Source organism: Sorex fumeus, unplaced genomic scaffold (assembly GCF_029834395.1).
Source record: "Sorex fumeus unplaced genomic scaffold, SorFum_2.1 ptg000078l, whole genome shotgun sequence".
Classification (NCBI taxonomy): Eukaryota; Metazoa; Chordata; class Mammalia; order Eulipotyphla; family Soricidae; genus Sorex; species Sorex fumeus.
Window position 1 is genome coordinate 9,439,008 of NW_026606135.1, and position 12,318 is coordinate 9,451,325.

The 12,318-nt window shown below is 47.7% G+C and overlaps 2 protein-coding genes across 3 annotated transcripts in view; one reads left to right on the plus strand and one right to left on the minus strand.

Annotated features, from left to right (window-relative positions):
* CPEB3 (cytoplasmic polyadenylation element binding protein 3) overlaps nt 1–9,194 on the minus strand; it is a 207,574-nt gene extending 198,380 nt beyond the window's left edge. The window contains exon 1 of one of the 2 annotated variants that reach the window (XM_056130478.1): nt 8,982–9,194. The gene's annotated coding sequence lies outside the window, so the exon portion shown is untranslated. The remainder of the gene's footprint in view (nt 1–8,981) is intronic. The other variant, XM_056130480.1, reaches the window with a different exon arrangement.
* Nucleotides 9,195–9,448: 254 nt separating this feature from the next.
* MARCHF5 (membrane associated ring-CH-type finger 5) overlaps nt 9,449–12,318 on the plus strand; it is a 43,087-nt gene continuing 40,217 nt past the window's right edge. The window contains exon 1 of the mRNA XM_056130484.1: nt 9,449–9,634. Coding sequence (XP_055986459.1) covers nt 9,600–9,634 — 35 coding nt within the window. The 5' untranslated portion in view covers nt 9,449–9,599. The remainder of the gene's footprint in view (nt 9,635–12,318) is intronic.

The window sequence follows — 12,318 nt, forward strand, 5'->3', positions numbered from 1 at the left end:
TGGTGATAAAGACTATAGTACAGTTAGTACCTCTATTAGTACAATTTGGTATACAGTTTGGTGCCAATGTCTTTAATGGTGCTAAGGTACAAGCAGTTTTATCCACTATTGCTTACGACATCAGTATATATGCCAATGCAGTAAAAAAGGAAAAATATTTTAGTATTACTGTGTAAATAGTCTTGACCTCACATAAACCTCGGAAATATTCTCAGGGAGCCCTTGGGATCTGCCAGTCCATACATAGACATCTGTCACACCCCTCTATGACATTTACGTTTGCTTAAAAAGGGAAATGCAGAAGTGGGGGTCAGAGAGATAGTATGAGGATTAAAGCACTTGTCTTGCAAACCACTAACTCTCATTCGAATTCCTAGCACATATAATCCCTTAAGTGGTGCTGGGAGTCACTCCTGAACACTACTGAGGATGGCACAAACATCCGCTCTCCCCAAGAGTGAAACAAAATTTAACCGAATATATAAATATGTGTGTATACGTATATACACACACATATATATAGCCTTTTAAGTCACAGCTACTGATGCTCTGGGGTTATTCCTGGCTCTGCACTCAAGAATTACCCCTGGCGGGGCTGGAGCAATAGCACAGCAGGTAGGGTGTTTGCCTTGCACGCAGCCGACCCAGGTTCGATTCCCAGCATCCCATATGGTCCCGAGCACTGCCAGGAGAGATTCCTGAGTGCATGAACCAGCAGTAACTCCTGTGCATCACCGGGTGTGACACACACACAAAAAAAATTACCCTTGGTGGTGCATGGAGGACTATATGGGATGCTGGAGATCAAACACAGGTCTACTACATGAAAGGCTAATGCCCTACCCTCTAGAGTGTTGCTCCAGCCCCTGGAACATATTTCTATGTATACACATTTTGTCATAAAACTGATACCTCAAAACACAACACAAGAAGAAAGATGTCACCTGTGATACAACCCTGTATAGATAACCCAGAGAGAAGAGTTTAGCAAGAAGAGTGAAAACTAGGGCACAGTGATATTACTGGCATTGAGTGCTTGCCCTGCATACAACCTACCCAGGTTCAATGCCTGTCACCACAATGCCTGTCACGGAGCAACACCAGAATAGCCTCTGCTGGGTGTGAGCCAAAAATAAAAAATAAAAAAAAGAATAGTAAAATAGGCATCCACAATATTTACAGTGGAAAAGATACATGGATAACTATTTGTAAGATTTCCCTTTGGAGGGAAAGAGAAATAGCACAGAGAGTAAGGCATTGTGTTGCCTACAGCCAATCCAGATTTTATCCACAGCATGGCACACAGGAAGCTCTGCCATGAGTGATTCCTGAGCACAAAGCTAGGAATAAGTCCTGAGCACAACTAGTTATGGCCCCAAATGAAACAAAATAAAATTTAAAATAAATAAAATTAAAATATAGGTGCTCTTTCAAGAGCAAGGATAAATTTATTTCATGAGTTTTATGAACCACAAATTTTTGTGCATATCAAATTAAAACAAACTGTTTTGGGGGTGCCTTTCAGGGGGCCATACTCAGTGTTTGGGAGTAACTTCCAACTTGATGCTTGGAAGTTCTCCTCAGTGGCGCTCAGGGGACCATGCAGTTAGGGATCAAACCTCAACTCCACCATGCAAACCAGGCACGGCAGCCTTTTTGAGTTATCTCCCTGACCCTAATTTTAAAATAAAAATTTAAGATTGAAGCTTGAGAGTAATTATCAGTAATCTGCTTTTCTAATTTTCATTTTAGATGTCCTATTAACATTTTATGCAGTGCTAATTACCTTTTTATTCTTATTTGCTTATTTTGGTTTGGGGGCCACTCCCAACTGTTCTCAAGGTTACCCCTGGCTCTGTGCTCAGGGATCAGAATTTTGGTGGGCTTGGGGAACCATATGCGGTGCTGGGGATTGAACCCAGGTAACCAGCGTGCAAGGCAAGAGCCCTACCTGCTATACTCTTGCTCTGGCTTCTAATTACCTTTTAAAAGTGCAACCGACACATGCATAGCATTGTGATAGTTTCAGATATATTACAATTAATGATCTGACATTTGCTTTTAATACAAAAGGATTACCATGGCAAGCCCACTTTCCATCAGTTTTTTTCAGATCTGTATATAATAGTAAGGTAAGGTAAGGTAAAGGCCCTCCCGTTGATCGTCGATTTGCTCGAGCGGGCCCAGTAACGTCTCCATTGGAGACTTTGTTGTTACTGTGTCTGGCATATCGAATACTCTCGGTAGCTTGCCGGGCTCTCCGAGAGGGGCGGAGGAATCGAACTCGGGTCGGCCATGTTGGCTGCGTGCAAGGCGAACGCCCTACCCGCTGTGCTATCACTCCAGCCCTTTGCCTGTGAATCCCATGCTACATCTCTAAGACTTGTTTAAAATGGAAACTTGTATCTTTTGATTCCCTTCATCCATTCCCCGCTTCTCCTGTTTTTGGTGTCATCAGTTTTAGTTTTTCAGACTGCATATAGGTAAAGCCACAAAGTTGTTTTCGTTTTGTTTTTTAATTCCCTCCCCTGCCCCTTCCCTTGGTCATGTCACTGCTACTGCTGCTACTGCTGTTGCACACATTTTCAGCTTGTGTTATTTGCCAGAGGTTTTGGGAAAATCAACTATGGCACCAACATCACATATAGCAAGGATCATGCTCTGTTTACCAGGGATTTGAACTCTTGACCATGGTAAGTCCCTACACTAGGCCTCAGGGCCAGTATATGTCTTACTTTCTATTTAGTGTTTTTGTTTGTTTGTTGTTTTGGGGGGGTCAAATCCAGAGATGCTCAGAGTTTACTCCTGGTTTTGCCTTCAGAAATGACTCCTGATGCTCCTCAGGGGACTATTTGGGATTATGGGATACCAGGGATGGAACCTCTATTGGCCACATCACTGTACTATATTCAGCTCTGACTTTCTATTTCTTTTTTGTTTGTTTGTTTTTGGCTTTTTAGCTTTTTGAGTCACACCCAGCAATGCTCAGGGGCTATTCCTGGCTCTGCACTCAAGAATTAGTCCTGGCAGTGCTCGCGGGACCATATGGGATGCCGGGATTGAACCCGGTTTAGCCACATGCAAGGCAAGCATCCTCCCCAATGTACTATCACTCTGGCCCCTGTTTTTCTGTTTGTGTTTGGAGGGACAGGTTGGAATACACCTGGCTATACTCAGGAGCTATTCTCCCAACTTAGTACTGCGGCATTCCTCCTCATGGTGCTCAGGTGTATGAGTTGTTGGGGAAGGTCAAACCTGGGTCTCCTGCTACCTCTCCAGCCTTGTTTTGACAGTGCCAGGAATCAAACTCGGGGTCTTACACATGCAAGGCAAGTGTTCTATTGCTAAGCCACATGCCTGAGTCTTGATTTTTGGAATTTCTTCACTTAGCATACTTAAAGGTTCAAAGATGTATTGTTGCAAATAGCAAGATTTTGTTTTTATAATTAATATTCTTCTATGTGTGTAGACATATATAGATGACCTTTGAACAACATGTGTTTGAACTGTGCAGGTTACTATGAGTGGATTATTGTCAATAATTTTTTTTAGTTGGGGGGAGATTTGTGTCAATTTGAAAAACATTAAGATGAATTACATAGCCTAGAAGCACTGTAGCACTGTCCTCCCGTTGTTCATCAATTTGCTCGAGTGGGCACCAGTAATGTCTCCATTAACTGGGCTCTCCAAGAGGGACGGAGGGATCGAACCCGGGTCAATTGCATGCATGACAAACGCCCTACCCACTGTGCTATCGCTCCAGCCCATAGTCTAGAAATACTTTAAAAATCAAGAAAACCAGAGGTTATGAATACATAAGACATATGTAGGTAGTAGTCTTATCATTTGATACAATATACACAAGTTATAAGAGTTAATATTCACAAAAACACACAAATCATAAAAATACAATTTGAAGTTGAGAGAAATGTAAACAAATATTAAAATAGACTGCAACATCAGTCTACTAAGGTTTGGAGGTGTCTAAAGTTAAACAAAAAATTTATCTGCATGGGGTCCCACAATGGTGAAGGATCTGTTAACAGTATGTTTATACGTGTGTGTTCTTTTCATACTTATTCAGACTCAAGATTCTTTGAATGAGAAGATGGTTCAAAGGGCTGGGGTGGTTTGCATGTGAGACTCCAGATTCAATCACTAGCATCCCAATCATCACCAGCAATAAGCACTGCCAAGTAAAGCACCCAAACAAAAGTATACTCAAAATCCTTCCTCCACCAACCCTCCTCCACAACACAGAAACTGAACTTCCCACAGAGCAAACTGCATTATTCATCACCTAGCAGTGGACATTTAGGTTGTTTCCCAGTCTGACTTCAGTTAATAATATTGTGATGAACAGAGGGGTCCAAAAAGCTTCTGAATTAGTGTTTCTGAATTAGTTTTCTTTGGATGAATAGCCAGAAACAGAACTGCCAGATCAAATAATATTTGCCACAATGACTACACCAATTTACATCGGTGTAAAAACAAACAGCCATGTTTTCTGACAAATAGAAACTGATGACTCTTTTTCTCCAGATCATATTCTTTTGATGATAGCCATTCTGACAGGTGTGAGGTGATATCTCAATGTGGTACTGATCTGATTTGCATTTCACTGATAATTAGTGATACTGAGCATCTTTGCATGTGCCTGTTAGTTATCTGTATGTCCTCTTTGGAAAAAATTATCTATTAAGATTCTGCTTTTATCCCTCCCGAGCAATGCTGAGGAGTCCTGGGGAAACACGATGGTGCTGCTGGTGACTCTTGGTCAATTTGGCAAGAGGGCCAATGCAAGGACCTGAAGATGGGCTTGCCTGGGTCCTGAGGTGCCATCCCAGTGGTGCTGAAGAAGCCTCGGGGGCGCACTCAACTCAGCCCATTTTTAAACAAGACCTTTTTTTGGCTGTTATTGTGCTGTATGAATTTTTCATAGATTTTTGGATATTTAACCCCTATGTCAGACATAGATTTGCAAATATCATTCCCCATTCAGTAGACTGCCTTTTCATTTGGTTGATGTTTTTCTGTGCGGTGCAAAAGCTTTTTTAGTTATAATCCCATGTCCTTAGTTTCACTTTTTGTTTACTGTAATCTCTGTCAGATTTACTGATTTACATGAGGGCCACACAGGGCTGAGTGAGCCAGTGCTTATGGGGCACATATGTGGCACTCGGGAACAAACCTAGGTCAGCCACATGCAAGGCAAAAGCCTTGTCCACTGAACTATCTCTTTGACCCCTATTGTCAGATTTTTTTTAAAAGCATCATTGCTTTGATTCATGTTGAGAAATTTAACCAAACCTTTGTTTTCTTCTAGGAATTTTATGGTTTCAAGTTTTATGTTCAGGTCTTTATTTTAAAGTAATTTTTGTGTATGGTTTAATATAGTGGCCTAATTAGATTCTTTTTTCATGTGACTGTCCAGTTTTTCCCACTACTATTCTTTTACCTCATTTTCTGTAAACACTGTCAAAACACTGTCCTCCCGTTCATCGATTTGCTCGAGTGGGCCCAGTAACGTCTCCATTTTCTTGTTACTGTGTTTGACATATTGAATACGTCACAAGAAGCTTGCCAGGCTTTGCCGTGCAGGCAAGATACTCTCGGTAGCATGCCAGGCTCTCCAAGAGGGGCGGAGGAATCGAACTCGGCCTGGCCAGGCTGGCTGTGAGCAAGGCAAATGCCCTACTGCTGTGCTATCGCTCCAGCCCATTTTGTAAATGAATTTGAATATATACATATGCTCATTTCCGGCCTTTCTATTCTGGTGTATTGATCTGTCTCTAATTTTGTTTTATTCTGGAGGGTCATGGGGGAGAGCCTGGGCAGTCGACTCCTGACAGTGCTGAGAGGCTATTTCTGGCTCTGTCCTCAAGAGACCATATGCAGTGCCAGAGATTCAAACTGGTGTTGACGGGACCCAAGCAAGCGCCTAACCCCTGTAACCATCTGTTTTTATGTCAACATTATTCTGTTTTCGATACTACAGCTTTGCAGTATAGTTTAAAATCAGGGATAATGATGTTTCAAATTATTTTTGTTAATCAGGTTGAGATATAAATTGTGCACCATAAAATTCGCTCATTAAATACACAATTCATATTTTTAACATACTTATAGAGCTGTACCACCATTACCAGAATCTAATTTTGCCTTATTTATTGGAGGATGAGTGCTTGGGTCATACTAGTGGTGCTTTGGGGTTGTTCCCAGCAGTGTTCTGAAGAATATGCAGGGCTAGTGGTTGATCTGGGGTTTCCACATGCAAAGCCTACACTCCCGACCTTTGAGTTATTTCCTCAACCCTTTAACTTACTTTTGAAATTGAGATACATAATTCACAAAGTTGTATAATCACACCATTCTAATTGTAAAATATTCTCACACCCCACCAAAATACTCAAACCCATTCTCGATCTTTCTCCATTTCTCCCTAATGTCTCTAGCCCAAGGGAATCACTAATCAATATATTTGCTGTTATTTTTGTCTCTGTGTTGTCAGGCTCTCACAAATAAAAGCATCTGGCTCCACAACCTGTAGCTCCATCACATTCCTGGCCCAAATTTGTTTATTCTTATTATATCATATAAATAAAATTATACAATACATGGTTTTTGTGACTAGTTCCTTTCACTAAGCAAAATACATTGGGATTTTTGGTGTTTTTGTTTTCTTTCTTTTTTTGTTTTTTTAAAGAATAGGAGATATGGACCACACACCCAGCTATGCTCAGGGATCACACCCTGGGCCAGGCAAGCACCCTCTACTATCTCTTTGGCCACAAACAAAATGTTTTCAAATTTCTGGCAAGCTACGGAGATCGAGATCACCAGAGATGGCGGGCACAGCAAAGCCTGGCAAGCTACCCATGAGGTATTCGATAACAAACACTGTAACAAGTTTCACAATGGAGATGTTACTAGGCCCAGTGGAGTAAATCCATGATAATGGGAGGACAGTGCTACAGTGCTATCACATGTATCAGAACTTATTATTATTACTTGCTATCACCTAATAGTAGTCAACTGTACAGATACACATTTGGTTTCATTGATGTATATTTGGGCTGCTTCCATTTCATCACTATTAGTAATAATGTTGCAACGTATGATAGAATATAACTCTTCATGTAGACACAATGTTTTTATTTCTCTTCCTTAGACAACAAAGAATGGAATTACTGGAGCAGGTGCTAATTAATTCTGAGTAACTTTTTAAAAAATATTTTCAGAGGGGTTTTAACACAACCAGCAAATATGACTGTTATGAAGATGCTAACATAGTTCTTTAAATAGTAATATAAATTAATCTGTACACAGACCTTTGCTATCCACAGAACCCATTTCTTCACAAATGGGTTTCAAATTCCAAGGTGAGGTAAGAGCTCCTTTAAGGGCTGGGGTGATGGCACGCGGGTAGGGCGTTTACCTTGCACGAGCCCAACCCCAGGTAGATTCCCGGCACTCCCAAGCCCCACCCAGGAGTCAGCCGGAGCAGAGGCAGAAGTAAGCCCTGTGCATCGCTGGGTGTGGCCCCAAATACAAACAAAAAACACCAGCCCATCCCTTCAAAAACTCGTTTAAGGGTAAGTCATAAAATAATTGGAATCTGGAGTCTGCCATCATCTAATCAATATGCAAGGACACAATTCTATTTATTGAGCAAGATGAACAAGTACATCTCCTTTTATATGTACGAGAAGCTGACAATTGCTTCAGACCATTAAGGAAGGTTTATGTAGTAGGAGGGGCAAAAAATGAAAATTTAAAATATCAGACACCCTGATTATGCCAAGTATTTATTTCCCTTTCCTGAGGGATTATTTCTGAATCCATTTTTTTAAAAAAAAAAGGTGAAGAAGCATTAATTATGATTTATGCGGATCCCTAACAGCCCCTTCACAAAAGCCATCTTTCAGAAATCGGAGGCCAAATAAACTTCTGGTCACATGTTTTGTTTTCGTTTTCTGGCAACGAACACTGGTCCAAACCGACTCAGGAAGCAAACTTTAAAACAGAACTAAAAGCTGCTCCGAAAATTCCACGTCGAAAGGAGCTGAAAAAACACATTCTGATGGAAAGGGAAAAAGCAAACATCTTGCAGCGGAAACCGGGCTGGACCGAGGGAAACCGATCAAACGTCCTAAGCAACCGTGGCACTGGGGGAAAAGCCACAGGTCGGTCCAAAGACGCCGCCAGGCTTGAAATCAACAGGACTTGCGTCTCGCCGAAGCGGTCCCCTCGGGGCGCCCGAGGACCACCCGAGGGGCGGCTGGCGATGCCCCCCCCCTCCCATCCTACAACCCACCCACCCACCCGCGCGCCCATCCACCTGCTTGCAAGTGTCGGGGCGACTCGAAACGGTTAACAGCGGAGGGAGAGAAACAAACACCCCTGACAACCCACAGCTGAGCGAGCGAGCGAGCGCTGTTTATTCGCGACGCGTTCCGTTTGGGGAGCGTCGGCGAGCCCCGGAAAGCCAAGGCTCGGTTCGGAGGGGTTCGAGGAGGAGAAAACCATCGTGCACCCTCCGCCCGCCCCTGCCCCTTCCCCCGCAAGCAAGCACCCACGCCCCACCACCCCCGCCACCACCACCGCGCCGAGGCTCGGGGAGGGGAGAGGCGAGACGGGAGCGCTGCAGCTCCCGGCGACAGGCACCGCCTGCCCACGCAGCCCCGCCGGGAAGAACCCCCGGGCCCGCGCGCACCCGACCCCCGGCGGGGATTGTGCAATGCTCCACCCCCGGCCCCGAAATGGGTTCAGCCGCGTCGGACGGCGGCCCGCGGGACCCCCGGGCTCCCAAGCCGGACCTTCGGCCCCCCCACCGCCGCACCCCACCGCACCCCATCCCCCCCACCCCAGCCACCACGGCCCGCGGCGCCCACGACGCCACGGCGGGAGGGAGGAGCGGGCGGGAGAGCCGAGCGAGGGTCCCGGCCCAGGACTGGCCCCTCGCGCCCCCCGCCCCTCACCTGGCTCGGTCCCACCTGCGGGCGAGGGCTGCGCGGGGGAAGCGGCCGGCGGGGCGGGCTGACCTGGTTGCTACTGACAGCGGCGCGGCACATCCTGCTGCTTCCTGGAAAGCGGCCCGCAGGACATTTCTTTCTCCCCCTCCCGGGAGGAAGGAAGCGGGAGGGCGGCGGTGGTCGGGGCGGGCGGTGCAGCCGGCCGCGGGGACGGTGCGGGGACTACATCTCCCAGGCTGCTCCGGGCCCTGGCGTCGTGTGACCCCGGCGCGCACGGGGCGCCGGCTCTTACCTCACAGAGGTGCTCCCGCCGCCGCCGCCGCGACTCGGCGCCCGCGGTGCCTGGCCGGAACCCCGGGCCGACGGGCAGGAACCGGGCCGCGACCGCCGCGCCCGCCGCAGGCTCCTCCCCTCCTCCTCCCCGGCGCCGCCGTCGCCGCCGCCCGCCGCCGCCGCCGCCGCCTTCTCGCCCCGCCGCGCCGCCGCCCGGCCCGTGGAGCGGCCCCAGGAGAGGCCGCCGGGCGCTGAGTTCGCGGCGGCCGCGGCCCGAGGCCTACGCCCGCCGCCGCCGCCGCCGCCGCCGCCTCTCGCAGTGCTTTTGTCCCCGGCGGGGCCCGGCGGAAGATGCCGGACCAGGCCCTCCAGCAGATGCTGGACAGGTACGCGCCGCCCGGGCCCCGCCGGGTTCCACGCTCTCCGGGGCCCGGCTTGGGAGCGCGGGGCCCGGGGCCGGCGGCCCGGGGCGGGGGGCGGGTGGGCTGCCCGCGGGGCTCCGGGGTGGCGTCCGGCGCCGGGGAGGGCTGGGCGTGGGAGGGGGGTGGGGGTGGGGGTGGTCCTCCCCCGATTTTCCTGCTTCCCGCCCGCCTCCCGCCCAGCCCACCCCCGGACGGCCGCGAAGCGTGGCTGTCGGGGACGCCGCTGGCCCCCAAGGGCCAGCCCGCCTAGGGTGGCCGGGCCACGATCCCGCCCTCCGGCTGGGAGACCCTTCCTCCCAGGAGGAGCTGCGGGCCCCCACTCCCCCATCTCCACCCGCCGCCCCCCCGACCGGTAAGGTCAGAGTATGCGCAAGGGAGCTGTAATGGTCTGAGCAGAGCAGAGGTTATGGCCAGGAGCCACGATCGGGCCAGCCCTGGGCGCCGAGCACGATCCCCGGCCCCCGTGAATTCCCTGGAAAAGTTTTTCCTTGGGCTGGAGTTTCATGGCCCTTTCTGGAGGGGCAGGAGGGAGGGGTGCTCCGGGCAGCGGAACTTTTGGTGAAATAAGCTGAGCCTCCCTCTGCCGTTTATAGACCTGGGGTGCCCCCCTGCCCCCCTGAATGTCCTTTCTACACACACACACACACCCATTGTCAAGGTCTCCACCTGGAGTAGCACTTGCAGACCGTGGTTGCTGACCGTTCTCCATTGACCATGACAACCCGCCCTGTCCAGCAGGTAGTCAGTCCCCATCTTTGTACCCAGTCGATGTTCCAGTTAAGTTGGCAGGTTGAGATTGTACCCAGTTCAAGGCTGTTGGGATCCGCCTCGCCCAGAAGTACGGCTCCCAGAATGGCAGATATTTTCTTTCGGAGCATAGAATTACGGGAACCTCTTAATTGATGGAAACATCGCTGCCTTTTTTCTAAGTTGGGGTGATCCAATGATTCATCGAACCCTTGCTTAATGGTTGCATTTTTAAGTTAGGTTATACTGCCTACCTCCTTTTTATGTGAGTAGTTTACAAGCTTCTGGAAGTTTACAAGTTGTTTATCTTGAATTTATCTAGAATTGTTGATCTACCCAGATCATCCTGGTATATATAGGTATACCAGTAGTTACTTGTTTTTGTGAACAAATGCATGAGCTTGACATTTTCTTCAATGACTGAGGCTGTGGTAACTTGCCCGGTTTTTGGTTTTAGTGTAAGTTAGCATACTGGCACATTGCTAAAAGCTACTTAGCCCAGAGAGGACCTTCAGCCATTGACCATCCCAGTAAAAAGAGCCCCCATTCTGCTGAAGATGATTTTGTAATTAATTTCATTCTTCTGAAGGCTTGGTGCTTTCACTTTAATGTAGGCGACATTTACAAAGAATGTTTGTGTCCAAAAGCTGACCAGGCTTTCATATACTCTTTGGGGGTTTCCATAAAAGAAAGCAGCAGCTAGGGACTACTAGGGAGACGTTTAAAACTACTCAGTAGAACCTTGGAGATTCTATTTACGTTTACTGAAGCAGTATACTAACTCAGAAGTTTGCAACAACCTGGAGAGAAACTGGGGATAGAGCCGATGTGTGAGGCATAGAGTTTTGATCCCGATCCTCCACACCACCACCATCCCCCCCCCCAAAAAAAAAGTCACCCGAAGATCATTTTCAAATTCGAATGAAGCAGGGACTGGAGAGATAGTATAGCTGGTAGGGCACTTGCATGTGGCTGACTTGGGTTCAGTGCCTGGCACCCCAGATGGTCCCCCAAGCCCCAAGAGTGGTCCCCGAGTGCAGAGCCAAGAAGTCTTGAGCATAGTCAGGTGTGGCTCAAACCCCCTAAAAGATAAGGAGGGGCAAGAGAAAGGTCTCAGTAGACTGGAACATGTGCTTTTCATGCAGGAGGACTAGATTCAATACTCTATACTGCTTATGGTTCCCCAATGCCACCAGAAGTGACCCCCGAACTACGGGAGTAGCCTCTGAGTATGCCCAAAAACAAACCAAAAAATAAAGCCATGAATAATAAATGCCTGGCCCTGTGGTGGGGAAGGGCACGTATATTTTTCTTCTTAGTTGTTTTATCAAAGTTTACAATAGCATAGAATTTTCAGTTCTGCTTCCCACCTCTGTGCATAAGCTTCATCATTTCAGCCACCTAAATTCCAGAGCGTTCCCACCACTAGAAAGACCCCTCTACTCACTACTCCCCCTTGTCTCCTGCCAGCCACCATGGTCTCCACTGAATGTAGGAGTTTTGTTGGGGTTTCCAGTTCATTTTCTTTATTTAGATTCCACACAGAACTGAAACCATCAGGAATTTGTCTTTCACTCCCTTAGTATCACCTCAAGAATCCATTCTTTGTTCTTTGGGAAAACTGGGGATGCTTAGGGTTTCCATTTAACTCTGCACTCAAGGATCACTCCTTACCTAGTTTGGCCGTGGGCAAGACAAGCAGCCAGCATGCTGTCTCTTCTTCGACCCCCAAGATCCATCTCTTTCATCTCAAATAGTTTGATTTTGTTTTTTGTCTCGGGGCCATACCTGGTGTAGTGCCCAGTGGCTATTCTAAGCTAATGGTCAGGGATCTCCCCCATTGGTGCTTGGCGACCCTGTGGTACTGGAAATTGAAACCTGGCTTTTCCTGCATGGAAATC